The sequence below is a fragment of the Hippocampus comes genome, unplaced genomic scaffold, assembly GCF_001891065.2.
Source record: "Hippocampus comes isolate QL1 unplaced genomic scaffold, H_comes_QL1_v1.1 scaffold40, whole genome shotgun sequence".
Lineage (NCBI taxonomy): Eukaryota > Metazoa > Chordata > Actinopteri > Syngnathiformes > Syngnathidae > Hippocampus > Hippocampus comes.
In genome coordinates, this window is record NW_017842058.1 from 1,778,882 (window position 1) to 1,793,102 (window position 14,221).

The 14,221-nt window shown below is 42.5% G+C and overlaps 1 protein-coding gene across 3 annotated transcripts; it reads left to right on the forward strand.

Annotated features, from left to right (window-relative positions):
* The first annotated feature begins 1,557 nt into the window (after nt 1–1,557).
* On the forward strand, nt 1,558–12,800 carry ddi2 (DNA-damage inducible protein 2). 3 transcript variants are annotated; one of them, XM_019861121.1, is made up of 11 exons: nt 1,558–1,673; nt 1,867–2,006; nt 3,583–3,712; nt 4,508–4,858; nt 6,092–6,218; nt 6,323–6,450; nt 7,292–7,420; nt 7,515–7,618; nt 7,709–7,901; nt 9,339–9,387; nt 10,045–10,119. In XM_019861121.1, the coding sequence occupies exons 1-10, from the start codon at nt 1,628–1,630 to the stop codon at nt 9,347–9,349; spliced, it is 1,359 nt and encodes a 452-aa protein (XP_019716680.1). In that variant the 5' UTR covers nt 1,558–1,627; the 3' UTR covers nt 9,350–9,387; nt 10,045–10,119. The 3 variants fall into 3 exon arrangements, with proteins under 3 accessions (XP_019716680.1, XP_019716678.1, XP_019716679.1); XM_019861119.1 differs by lacking the exon at nt 9,339–9,387 and having other exon boundaries at nt 10,045–12,800; XM_019861120.1 differs by lacking the exon at nt 9,339–9,387 and having other exon boundaries at nt 1,573–1,673; nt 1,833–2,006; nt 10,045–12,800.
* The last annotated feature ends 1,421 nt before the right edge of the window (nt 12,801–14,221 follow it).

A 14,221-nucleotide genomic window follows, 5' to 3' on the forward strand; every position in this document is an offset into this window, starting at 1 on the left:
CCGCCACAAACGTGCTTCAGGCTAGATCTGAGAACACTGACAAGAAATTATGGCTATTTGGAATATGAACTGCCGTCACGACCTGGTTTTAGCACAAAAACAGATTGCATGACTTAAAAAAAAACAACAACTTTTTTTCCTAATAAATAAACGTGTTATTTTTTTAATGACCTTCCTCGATAGCCTGCTGCTGCATGTTTATTGGTGTGTTCATATATATACAGTACATGTACATACAAATACATACCTTAACACACACACACACACACACACACACACACACACACACACACACACACACACACACGCACGCACGCACGCGCGCACACGCACGCACACACACGCACACACACACACACACACACACACACACACACACACACACACACGCGCGCACATACTCAAAATATTTACTAAACAAGAATCAAACAACAAGAGTGACTATATGAACGTAGGCAAGAGGTCGAGAACATTTCACTTGAGCATAAACAGAGAACAAGGTCAATAATCCGACAAGAGACTAGGCAGCTTGGCAGACCTTAAATACATGGCAGGCCTTATTGTAACAAGACACAGGTGCACCTACTGAAGAGGCACAAGCTCCACTCCAGTTGGTGCTGAAAACAAACAAACAAACAAACAAACAAACAAAAAAAAACAGACAGAGCAAAAACATGACAATACCCATAAGTGACTTAAAGCTTTTACTCCTATCCTTGATTGTATTAACAATAAATCAATTAGCTAATGATATCATGGGATGGTGTGAATACATTTTTATGAATGAAAATCAAATGCTTTTTCATGAACTAATCAGGCACCTAAATGATGCAAGACACATTTGCTGATCATGTGAAGATACATGCGGTCTCATCCAGGCCATACTTCAGTTTTCCCCTCTAAAGCCATTTCATTTGCCGCCATAAGTCATCAAAAGTTGTTATCAGTTTATCTGAGCTGTTTATTAAATATATGTATTATATACCAGTAAATATTTTACATTGTCATTCTCTTTATTGTATACTGAGGTGCTCTTGTCAGTTTCACTCTTAGTTGTTTGTTGGTATTTCTTAGTTGTTTGTTGGTATTTGGCATTCCATTGTAAGATTAAAATTGATGCTCATCAGTCTGCTTCATTTCTTCAAGCGTGTAACATTTCGAGTTAGTCAAACTTCTGTGCGTCAATAATGAATAATAAAAACAAAATACGTTTAAATTCTTTCTGAGATCAAATATGTGAAAAATAATAATGTGCATGTTATTCCTTGAACATATTTCCTATACGTCATGTAAATTTACTATTTTCATCTTATAAAGCATGTCCCGGAAAAGTGGTTAGGACTGCACAACTGTCCGTGTTTTATGTTATGTGTTGTGTTTATTATTTTACTTTATGTTAACTGTTTTGTTAAGCGCTTTGTTACAACTGCCGCTGTTGTGAAAGCGCTATATAAATCAGCATGTATTGTGTTGTATTGTATTATGACATGATAATATACTGTAGTTCTGTCATCGGTAGGAATGGAGCTTGGAAATGGTTACGACTCCAGACCTCGACATACGACATGTCGTAAAAACCAACTGGGCGAGGTACGGCATCGCTGGGCGAATATTAGAACATTTCTTGATGTTGGAGTTTTTGAATGATTTGCTGTCACATCACACGCCTTTGAGTAAGTGGACAACACTCATCATCTTTATTTTAGCTCCACGCATTTCATTTGACCGCCTCGCGGCTTGAAATACGCATGATAGTGACCCAAATCCAGTATGAGCATGCGGCGTTCGCATGTGGGAGTAAAGGAAATGCAGTGAGTGCCTTTATGTTGCAGCGGTTTGCCAACCGATTCTGCTTCCAAAATTAAGCGATGCTGGTCACCGTTTTCTGCGCGCCGAGGGATCGCCCAGAAACCACATTCGCCCTCGATGTGTCCCCGGAGCTGGAACTGAGAGACTTTGTGGCACTTTGTGAACTCGAGTCGGGAATCCCGGCGGGGGAAATTCAGGTAAGGACACCCGGCGGCGACGGTCTGTTTAGCTCCAGACGCCGAGCTAGCATAGCATTTGGCTAGTTAGCCCTACCGGCTCTGCTAGCATGAATCATACTTTTCCTTGCGTTTTGGGAACCAGGCAGCGTTGAAATTCGCCAACTATAGGCCGTTTTTTATGAAGCGTTAGTAACAATACGTACTCAATTGGGTGTCATTCATATATGTGGGGGAAAAATCACGTCGTTTAAACGATTTTTCGTGGGATTCACGTCAGACTAGCGCAGATCTGCTGGTGAAGGCTAACGGTTTAACAACACAATCACGATACGGCGTTATAAACAGGTGGCCTATTTGTGGGTCCGAGGTTTAATGTTTGCCATTAAAATAAAGGGATATGAAGGAAACGTTTGGGGGGTGGGGGAGTACTGTTACTTTAAAATAAAATATTGCTCAAGTTAAAGTAAACGTGCTCCATATAATTACTTTAATAGAAAGTATTCGTGGAGAGAAACAAACTATCCTATTCCAGTGGTTAGTACCTGGTAAATAACTTTTAAGCCTGTAAACCAGAGCATGGTCACCAAATAGACAAACTATTAAATTTGAATGTGCAAATTCAGATATTGCCCAATAGGAGTCACACTCGATTAATTGTCAACTATTTTGATAATTCAATGAATCATTTCCAGCCATTATCAAAATCCTGTGATTTCAGCCTCTCTACAGTGAATATTCTCTGGTTTCTGTACCGTTTCATGAAAGCACACTGCTTATCTTTGTTTAATCAAAGTAAGGCATTTTCAAACATTTTCGTCCACCCATCCATCATCTGAAACCGCTTATCCTCATGAGCGTCTCGGTTTTGTGTGTGTACATTTGCGTGTGTGTCCCCGATAAGTATCCATTCATAGGAAAAAATGTACGTTTCTTGACAAACTATACAACTCCTTGCTGAACCGGCTATCAGAATGATTTCAACTTGTTGCTCTTCATTCAAATGAATCTTTATTTATTTACATTTCATAATTTATATTAACACTGTTTTCAGTGTTAATATAAAATATGAAATATAAATAAATAAAGGTTAGAACCATATATGTACGGAATCTATTATTTCTCCTTTGTATGCCCTGTATACTGTGTGTGTGTGTGTTATTAAAAAAAAATAGCAAAAAGATACATTTCTTTGTAGCAATCTGTAAACATTGAACTGTGTTCTCCTACTATTGCAAGCCCTATATACAGTTGCACTCGAAATGATTTGAAGCATATGTCGGTACCGTCGAAAACTGAGGACGCCCGGTTGTCTCAAGTTGCGCCATCTCAGTTGATTATTGTGGTTGCACAATGGTTTAGACTAGAGCCATGTAGAATTGGATTGCATCATACCAAGAGCTGCTTCTAATATTGCGGTTGCCTCTTTTAGCTCCAAGAGCGAGTCTGTGTATGGCGCAGTGCAGTTCCACACTATGAGCCCCTGCACAACCACAATAATAAACGTTTTCCATACAACTTAGTAGATGTTAAAGGTGGTTGTACTGTTGTGGTTGGTTGCTGTGTGTTTACAATCTTTTTCTTCTTCTCTTTTAAGATCTCCTATGTAGAGCAGCCCCTAAAAGACCCAACTCGTGCCTTGGGGACCTACGGTGTGAAGGATGGAGACGTGGTGGTCCTCAGGCAAGCCGACAGAAGGCCACCACCCACTCAGCCTGCCTTCCCAGGTGAGTACATGTCATGTAATTCATGACTGAAAAGGTGGAGACAGACCACAAGAGCAAATCAAAGCGAGAATGAATGTGAATATGTTAATTTATACTGAACCTAAAGCACCTCCAATAGGAGAGGAGCTGATGGAGTGATTTAGTGCTATTTTGACTGACGATTTTACGTGTATCGACATGAGGATTGCTTCATAAATGTGGTGTCTCAGTGTCCCAAGCTTTTAGACTGACGTGTCTAAGAAGACACTACTCCCTGCTTAGCCTGAAATATACCTCAATGTCGTCTTGGTGGGATTTTTGCTCATGCACGAGATCACCCTTTCCAAGTTTCCGCCAAGCCATTCGTTTTTTTGTGTCATATCCTTCGCCTTAAAATGAGCCTTGCTTTTGCTCATTGTGTCGAGGTCTGGTCAACTTCCCACCTAAACCACAGGTAAAAGTCTCTCTTTTTACTTCCTGGTGCTGCTACGTCAATGCTTCCAAATATGAGCAGACTGGCAACCAGACTGCCGTCGTTAGTCCGTGCTGCTGTGCGACCCTTTCTTACCGAGCAAGTTGCCGTGTGGAATGGTTTAACTCACATCCTTGCCAAAAAATTTACTTTGCATTAGTGTAGTTCAGCAGACTATGGGGCATTCCCAATTACGTGCGTACAAATTTGGGTAATGCCGCTGTGGCTGGAATAAAAACCGAGGACCCCTTATGTTTTTATTCTTGTTATCTTTTTGGTAATCAAGCCTTTGTTGTTGTCAAATCTCATTAACCTACTAACCTTTCCTCCTCTTCTCCTTGTAGGTCTGCCCCATATCGACTTTCGTTCCATCGCAGTCCCTGGCGCCTCGACTTCAAACGCTTCTCATAGTATCATCAGGCCGCGGCAACAACAGGTCGCACCGCCGCAGCAGCAGCAGCAACAACAACAACAACACCAGCCACAGCAGCAGCAACTCCCACCACCTCAGCAACAGCCACAGCGCAGTGCGCAACCCTCCAACCTTAACCTCCCGGCCTTTCGCGGCTCCTCTTCTCAGGGGCTTGACGACCCCGCCTTACTCCAGCAGATGCTCCTGTCCAATCCACATGAACTCTCCCTCCTGAAAGAGCGAAACCCACCGCTTGCTGAGGCTTTGCTGAGCGGAGATCTCGGTAGATAAAACTGCTGTTATGACATACAGTGAGCCCTAACTGTTTTCAGCAATTAGGGACAAAGCCACATAACGAAAACTTCTCTTAGCTGCTCAAAAGCAAATGGTGTACACATTATTTTATTTCAGGCTTGTAAAAAAAAAAAAATACCTATTACTACTTTCCGGGCCGTTATCACATTTATGACTCGATGTTAAATATGATAGAATTCACTCCAGTCGTTCAGAAACTCAGAGCGTTGCTCAGATGTGCAGTTTGGTTATTCAGAGTGCTCCAAAAAGGAGTGCCAGACCGCACTCTCGGCGCTCTCACTTGGAACACGGTGTATCCAGTGTGAACCTTAACCTCCCGGCCTTTCGCGGCTCCTCTTCTCAGGGGCTTGACGACCCCGCCTTACTCCAGCAGATGCTCCTGTCCAATCCACATGAACTCTCCCTCCTGAAAGAGCGAAACCCACCGCTTGCTGAGGCTTTGCTGAGCGGAGATCTCGGTAGATAAAACTGCTGTTATGACATACAGTGAGCCCTAACTGTTTTCAGCAATTAGGGACAAAGCCACATAACGAAAACTTCTCTTAGCTGCTCAAAAGCAAATGGTGTACACATTATTTTATTTCAGGCTTGTAAAAAAAAAAAAAATACCTATTACTACTTTCCGGGCCGTTATCACATTTATGACTCGATGTTAAATATGATAGAATTCACTCCAGTCGTTCAGAAACTCAGAGCGTTGCTCAGATGTGCAGTTTGGTTATTCAGAGTGCTCCAAAAAGGAGTGCCAGACCGCACTCTCGGCGCTCTCACTTGGAACACGGTGTATCCAGTGTGAGTAGCCTCACAGGTCTGTTCTAAACTAAACATACCACAATATACCACCATCACATTCACCAGTCATGGGCCATTGTGGCTTACTAAGAAGAATTAAGAGAAAAACAATGTTCATATTTATTGTTTTGGTTTAGTTTACTATAGTAAACATTTCTTAATATTGTATTATTGTTTAAAAATCAAATTGATTGTGTTCAATGGGAAAAGAATGTGTTTTTATTTTCCTTAATATTTCAAAAAAGGACATTAAGAGCTGTCATTTTAAAACCGTGATACTGTGATATTTTTGCTCACGGTTCTCAACCTGTCAGACTGTAATATCGGCCCCTGCCTTACTGCATGACTACCTGCTGTGTTCTACTGTGTATGGCATCAGCTGATGTTGGTGTAAATGTTCTGTTTCCAGAGCGTTTCACCAAAGTGCTGCTGGAGCAACAGCAGGATCGAGCCAAGCGGGAGCAAGAGCGAATCCGACTGCTGACTGCCGATCCTTTCGATTTGGAAGCGCAGGCAAAGATCGAAGAGGATATCAGGTTTACTCGAGTTTTTATTTACCCATTGTCAATGTCAAGAAAACAAATACGAATGGGCAGAAGCAGGTTATAGTCTGTTTTTATTTTTGCTCAACACGTTCCAGGCAGCACAATGTTGAAGAAAATATGACGATTGCAATGGAGGAGGCCCCAGAAAGCTTCGGGCAGGTTGTTATGCTCTACATTAACTGCAGAGTCAACGGGCACCCTGTGAAAGCTTTTGTGGACTCAGGTAATTCTTGTTTGGTCAAAGTCTAAAAGATTTCATGTATTTTTTGCCATGAGTGGGTATAAAAACGAGCTTTCCTGAATTGCTCAGTCATTTACAAGCAAATTATTTGCACCACAAAGTAACCTATTGGACCGAGTTTGAGATCGAAACAATAACAGTCTCAAAATGATTCTAAATCTTTTCTTTAATAATTTTAGCTTTGACAAGGGACTATGTTCTTTAGTTGTCGGATTGATTTAATGACATAAAAAGAAAAAGACATGTTGACATGAAAACCTTTCACATTAGAATTACCCATCCAAAAATAAATATTTTTTACACTTTTACAGTCAACATTACTGTAAAGAAATTCCAATTCATACCATGATATGAATTTCAGGCCACATCACGAAACCCTCCATTTCCGTTTGAAGCAGTTAAGTCTCTGACAGAAATGTTGAAAAAAATATTTACATATAATCTTACGTTTATGAGCAAAGAACATGTACATTAATGTTAATGTAAAACATTTTTGGTTAAAAAAATATTTTCACATACACTGTTAAACCTAAACTTAAAAACTTAATTACAAAACTTTATTTCCATGCACGCGTGACGACAAGCAGTAGGTCTTGCCTTATTGAACCATTTTAAAACCTTGAAAAAGGACTGCCTTCCACTAACAGCCTCTCAGGTGTCCTTGCATTTTGAAGAAAATTGTTAATTGCAACGCAATATCTGTCCCAAAAATCGCCAATCCATTTTTTCCTGAAATCATTGAGCCCTACCCTGTAGTGTACAATTAGAATTCATCTTATGTGTCTTTGTATTTTCAACAAGGAGTCTTTTGTTTTGCTCTCAGGCGCCCAAATGACCATCATGAGCCAAGCCTGTGCGGACCGCTGCAACATCATGCGATTAGTAGATCGCCGCTGGGCAGGCATCGCCAAGGGAGTGGGCACGCAAAAGATCATCGGCAGGGTTCATTTGGGTGAGTGTTTTTGGGTGGAGTCCTTCGATGAGAAAGACGGTACAGTACTGTGTCACGTGCTGACATGCATGATGTGTCGCTTGTGTCCATGCAGCTCAGGTCCAGATTGAAGGGGACTTTCTTCCCTGTTCTTTCTCCATTTTGGAGGATCAGCCGATGGACATGCTGCTCGGCCTGGACATGCTCAAGAGACACCAGGTACGAACCACCTGTCTTCGCCTCTCTCGATCCCCGATTTTAGGATGCAAAATCAAACCCTGAAGCCAACTTGGCCTTATTGTCTCGTAGTGCTCAATCGACCTGAAGAAAAGCGTGCTTCTCATCGGCACAACGGGCACCGAGACTCGCTTCTTGTCCGAGGCCGAGTTGCCTGAATGCGCCCGGCTGGCCTACGGGCCTGAAGGACGTGAGGAAAACCGCCCCGAAGAGATAGCGGATAGGGAGCTCGCGGAAGCGCTTCAGCGGTCCATACATGAAAGCGGTATGCTTGGTCTCTGCTACCATTGGCTTGTTTTTGTTTCATTTTTCTTTGAGCCCCCCCACAACACCCTACACCCTCTGTTAGAATGACAATTGCATGGGCCGCATAAACTTTATTCATGCCGTCACATGATCATGTCATGCCATCACCTGAGATACAAGAGGCCACGATTTATGAGAACAGGCATGGACGTGCCAAGCAACTGAGTTTGATATCTTATTTATGATGTTAAAATGTATTATTATTTTTTTTTAAATGTTAAATTATTACGGCTCAAGTTTACACTTTTTATCAAAGCATTTTATTTCCATATACTGATATTTACAGTCAGTGTAAAGAAGTGCCAATATTACAGTGCTTACAGTTACTACATTTATTTACATTATCTGTAAAGAAATTTTTTTTCTGCTTAAGTTAATGCTGAGAAGAAGAAAAAAACACCTAAAAGCTTTAGTCTCAGGCCAATTAAAGGAAATCCCAGAAGCAGAAAAAAACAAAAGAAAAAATTGCTTTGAATTATATCTTTGTCATTTGCTATTACAATACAATAAATACATCCTGATATATATAGCGCTTTCACAACAGCTGCAACTGTAACAAAGCGCTTAACAAAACAGTTAACATAAAGTAAAATAATAAACACAACACATAACAAAAAACACGGACAGTCGCTATTACTTTAAGGAGGAAAATAATTGAAATCAGTACCGGTAAAAAAAAAAAAAAGAGAAACTGGAGTTTTACTTTTCGGCCTTATCGCTCAGCCTAGATAGATGGATAGATATATGGGTAGATGGGTTGGTGGGTTTACGAAGGTAGTTAGACATCAGTCATATCCAAATTCGAGGAAAACAAACAATTTTCGTAATTATTAAGGAGAAAATAATCAGCAGAGAGCTAATTAGACATGTTGACGTGTTGTGTACATGCTTGAACTAATTACCGGGTACTAAAATGCCTGCTGTGCCGACATCATTCAATTAAACCAGAAGTAGATGGTATGTTCATTATTAACACCAGTTTTGTAGTTTGTGGCTTGGTTATTGCTTAAAGATCTCATCTCAATTTCAAGAGGGTCCTTGTAGTACAGCAACAGCAAAAAGACACACACATGCAAAAAAAAGTGTGATTAGGTTGCTGCACGTTTTGTGTGCCACTGCTAACTTTCTCCGTCCCTCTGCATGATGTGTGTGGTGTGCACCTTAACCCCTGAGCAGGACAGCACTGATTAACACCAGTTTTGTAGTTTGTGGCTTGGTTATTGCTTAAAGATCTCATCTCAATTTCAAGAGGGTCCTTGTAGTACATCAAGAGCAAAAAGACACACACATGCGAAAAAAAAAGTGTGATTAGGTTGCTGCACGTTTTGTGTGCCACTGCTAACTTTCTCCGTCCCTCTGCATGATGTGTGTGGTGTGCACCTTAACCCCTGAGCAGGACAGCACTGATGCAAATGGAGACAGCTGGAGAGGGGCCAAACAATCAGGTACTGCAAAAACTCAGAAGCCAAGGCCATTGCCAGTGCTGCAGTCCATTGCATTTTTCTGTATTACTTCACCACCTTGGTTATGATTTGATGTTTGCCACATGAGCTGCTACTTTTTTGTGTTTATTTTTGCATGTAGCTTGGGGATAGTTCAAGAGAAGCCCAGGAAACTAACTTAAGTGAATGTGCAAACAAACAGTGGACTCTCTGAGGTCGAACCCAATTCATTTGGATTTCGGAAACTTTTCGACCCATCCAAACGTTCTCTAGCACTTGTCCTCATTTGGCTCAAGGTTGAGCTGGAACCTATCACGTTTGATTATGGACAAAATATGGGGACGCCCGTCTACGCCATGCTGCCTTTTGTTCTTCTCTTAACGCTCCTGCTCTCTCTGTGTGTGTGTACAGTATGTCCGTATGTCCCCACAATTACCGGTAATACATTTCCGAAGTAAATCTCCAAAAACATGTTGTATTTAGGGGGTGTTGTGTGTAGTATTTTGAATGGGGGGGGGTCCATTGGAATAAGGATGTAACGTAAACTACGGAAAAAGAGATGCGTTGTGACTTCTTGATAGCTTTCAACGAGGCTCCACCTTCTCACATTTGGTTGTGTCATCTGTAATCTCTCCCAAAAAAAAAAACAAAACACTGCAGACGGACAGACTACCTCACCGCAGCCGCCGACATTGTCACTACCCACAGCCTCAGACCAAATGTCCTCAAGCGCCCATCCCCAGAACCCTGACACGGTTTGCTCAGAGTCCACCCAGGTCCCTGTGGAGCAGGCCTCCGGGCCGGACCAACTTGGCCTCCAGGAGCCTCATCTGCCTACAGAGCAGGATCAGCTCAAGCATCCCCCTCTGGAAGATCATACTGTCTCTGTAGGAGAAGCCCTGGCACCCGGTCAGTCAGCTGAAGACCTCCAGGGTCCAGAGGCTGGTGAGAAGGAGACTACGGAACCATCCAAGGTGGAGAACAGTTCAAACCTCCCCTATCCAGAAGTAGCACACAGTCAGCCCATGGAGCATGAGGCAGCTGGGTCCGAAATGATGAATCCCTGCCAGCCGGACTCCTTCGAAATGGACTCCTCATGCAGGGATCAGCCTGAGGGCTCTGAAGGCATTCCGTCTCTGGCCGCTGCTCTCTTGGAGCTCCATGAACTGCTGCTCTCCAACAAGTGTGGCGCCCCCCGCCCCTCAACGCATTCCGAAGAGGAGGATCCAACACTAATTAGACCAGAACCAAGCAATGCCAAAGCCAAACCAGCTGTTGCTTGCGAGGCCCCCCCAGAGAGAGAAGGGGCAGACTTTTCGGAGGGAGCTCTGGAGTCTTCATCCAAAGCCAGAGACTCCAACATTTATCATCCCAAGTCAGTGAGTCCTCCAGAGTCCCCTGCTGAAGCCAGAGACCCCAGCATTTATAATCCAGAGTCGGCAAATCCTCCGAAGCCTCCAGCCGAAGCCAGAGGCCCCAGCATTTATAATCCTGAGTCGGCAAGTCCTCCAAAGTGTGACGGGGGCTTCAGGGAACCCCCAGAAGGGCAGCAGGAGAGCGGGGATGTGCATGGACGAGTCTCGGACACAAACACCCCGGACAGTATTGCCTCTGGCACATCCGCCTCCCTCCTGCCCGGAACCTTTACAGAACAATTCCCAGCCGAACACATTCAGAGAATCCAGGCTGCAGGTTTTTCTGCTCGCGATGCTACAGAGGCTCTAGAGCAGGCACACGGGGTCGTGGAGCTGGCTCTGCTGGTGCTCCTGGCCCGCAGCATCACTGTGCCCACCTAAGACTCCGAGCCTGCCCCCCACCAACGTCTTGTCTCCTTTTATGCTCTCGGTTTTTGATCCAGATGTCTCGTGCCCCTCTTTGAAGGGAACGTGTCTTAACAGGGATATGCTGTCACACTGTACTGATTATCCTTTTTCTTGACATAGCGGATATTTGTGGTTGGTATTTGCATGCCGACATCTCCGGCGAGCATCCAACTCAATGATTTTAAGGGTTTTTTTCTATTATAAATTGATTTTGTTTTCTTTCGACATCCAACCTTGACCCCTATATCATTTATTGTTGAACCAAAAAAAGATACAGTCTGCCCTTTGTTATCCTGAAGCAGGGTACACACTTTTTTTTTCAATTAATTGTAAGAGACCCTACATGACAGGGGAAAAAATTGACAAGTGTGTGATTACGGCTCCAGATGCCCAACATGGCACACCACAGACAATCGTGAGTCTCTTCCACTCTGTCTTTAGTCTCAAGGCCGCCCAGTTAGAGGCAGCATGGTGCCGTCGGACATCCAAACTGCCGGAGAATACAAACAATAAAGATTAGTAGTAGAAATAGAAGAAGAAAGTGACTTTCCAGATTGACCATCACTTGTCACAATCTTAGAGTCCATGACTCAGGCTAGATATACCACTGCGATAGTAAAATATTGAACAGGTTTAAACACTTATGATTGTCGGTAATTGAGAGTTTTCCAAGCATGCTGGGAAGGACAAATAATTCAAAACATCTTGCACCATGAGATATTTTAAAGTCATCCCATTATCGAGCCACTGCTGACTTTGATTGCAAGGGAGAGAAAATACATTTTTCCTGCTCATTGGGAGGTTTGTGCCCCGCTTTATAAACGTCTTCCCTGACTGTTTTACGAGTTTATCGGGGAGGAAAAATCACTCCTAATGCACACCATGCCACTGGATGATAGGATAATCTTTTCGAGCCATCAGAAAATCAGATCTTTGCAGAATTTGATCGCAAGGGGATAGACAATGCTCCACTTTGGCCCGATTATTGTTCAGTGTGTACCTCACTCTGATTGTCAGCCCTGACCATTTTTGAGAAGAATGAGCAGGAAAAATCACTTTTAACAACACCCCACATTATCTTTCAGATATATAAGCAGTCTGATCTTGATTGGACAATACTCAATTTAAGACAGTGTTTATCTTGCTTAAGGTGATTACTACAATTTATTGATTGATGTATTTATTTTTTTGGCATCAAAATTGCCTTTTCTTAGTTTCTTAAATGTTTGTGTACCAAGTGTAACCGTTGTAAGAGTATCCGTAAATTCTCTCAAAAAGTTGCCACAATACAGATGATTAAACAAGTTTACAAATCTACCAAAAATTAGTGCACAAATAACATTGGACGCAAATATCCAATTTTATGGCTTTTAAAAAATGTATGTTGTCCATTTATTTTGTATGTCAACGGGTGCACATATTTTTATGTGCATTCTTTTTTCTTTTCTGTCTGAGAACATGGAATAAAATTTACGACTCAACTTGTATCACATGGCGTCATCAGAGTCATCTGGCATACAATGTTTTTGCTTTATTTACTTTTATCTTGTATGCGATTTTGAATGACAAATAAAACCGAGATTAGTATTTGTATACTCTGCGTGTATGTGTGTAGCCTTTTTAAGAATTAAAAAGCATGAAACAAGTACAATCCCAAATGTAGGTCGATTGGATAACTTTAAAAATTTATCGCACGTGCTGTGCGGTTTTTGATTGACATGCCATTTAATCAGAGGGACTGCGGTCGCTCTGAAGGCAAAATGGCTGACCTGGACAGCACCGACCAAGCCAGCAGTAGCTGCGGCATAGGTGAAGACGTCTTCGCTCAACTGCTTGCCTACTTTGAAGGACCTTGGGCAAGTGAAGGGAATAACCTCAAGTCCCAGTTTCTTACTATGACCACGACAACGGATCAGCCTGATATGCTGGTCTTGAACCCGGAAGAATCTTTAAGTGGCCCGATGGAACCAAGCCAGAATCACAGGTAAGACCTTAAGTGGTGTTGGGGTGGGGTTGCCTTAACTTGCAAACCCTGATCAGATACACATGTGAACCTCGTGCTTTCTTCCACTCCAATCAGGTGAAATAAAAAATTGACCTATTAAAGTAACAATCGCAAGTCAAGGCAATAGTTTGAGCTGCGGTGAGCGAGCCGTTCAGAATCTCCACCCCACTGTTCCGTAACAAATTTGCGTTTTGACAGAGGATAAAGTGAAAACTCCTCGAGAAAGTTTTGTCTCTACGTACAAGTTTTTTGTTTGTTTGTCTTTCACATATTAGCCCTGCTGTCACAAATTGATGCTACTTCGTCGCAGCTCAACTGTAAAGCTTTTTTTTAAACAAATAATGTAAAAACAAAACATCTGTTTCACGGATACCACTACATGGTGTAAATTGCCCTCGAGTGGAATATTTGCATAATGCATTTTTTTAACCATTTTTGTGCACTTGTAAATTACGAAATGCTGTTTTGTTTTGTTTTCCCTCCCACCCTTGAAGTACATGTGGCTAAAGCCAAACGCTACACTAATTGACAAGTACACAAAGTAATTTGGTGATGAAGTGTTGCCTCCCAGGCTAGGAAATAAAGCACGGGAATATGATCCATTTGCCAGCTATGTACATGAACAATTTCATATACTGTACTGTTGTGGGGGAAAAAAGCTTTTAATCCTAATCAACTGTCTTTTAGTCCTCCTTTATTAGACATATCAAAAGCCATGAAGTCGGTTGCCGCGATGGGAATGTGGAATTTTGGGAAAATACATTCCATGCCCAAGTTATTTTGGACTCCTGGACATGAAGAAAACAAGTCTCCTTTGTTTCCTCAAGTGGATCAGGATACCACAGAAGAAGAGTAAGGTGTTGTGAAAGACTGTCGTAGACCTATATGGGATGGCATTTAAACTAATTGCGCCTCCAGGCCTGTGCAGGAGGACGAGGAGCAGGCGCAGGAGCAGGCGCAGGAGCAGCAGCAGCAGCCGCAGCAGCAGCAGCAACAGAAGCAGCGAGGG

Coding starts and splice junctions, on each gene's coding strand:
- ddi2 (XM_019861119.1), top strand. CDS start 1,628: ATGTTGGAGTTTTTGAATGATTTGCTGTCACATCACACGCCTTTGA. Junction 3,713..4,507: donor CACTCAGCCTGCCTTCCCAG/GTGAGTACATGT, acceptor TTCTCCTTGTAG/GTCTGCCCCATATCGACTTT. Junction 4,859..6,091: donor TTTGCTGAGCGGAGATCTCG/GTAGATAAAACT, acceptor TTCTGTTTCCAG/AGCGTTTCACCAAAGTGCTG.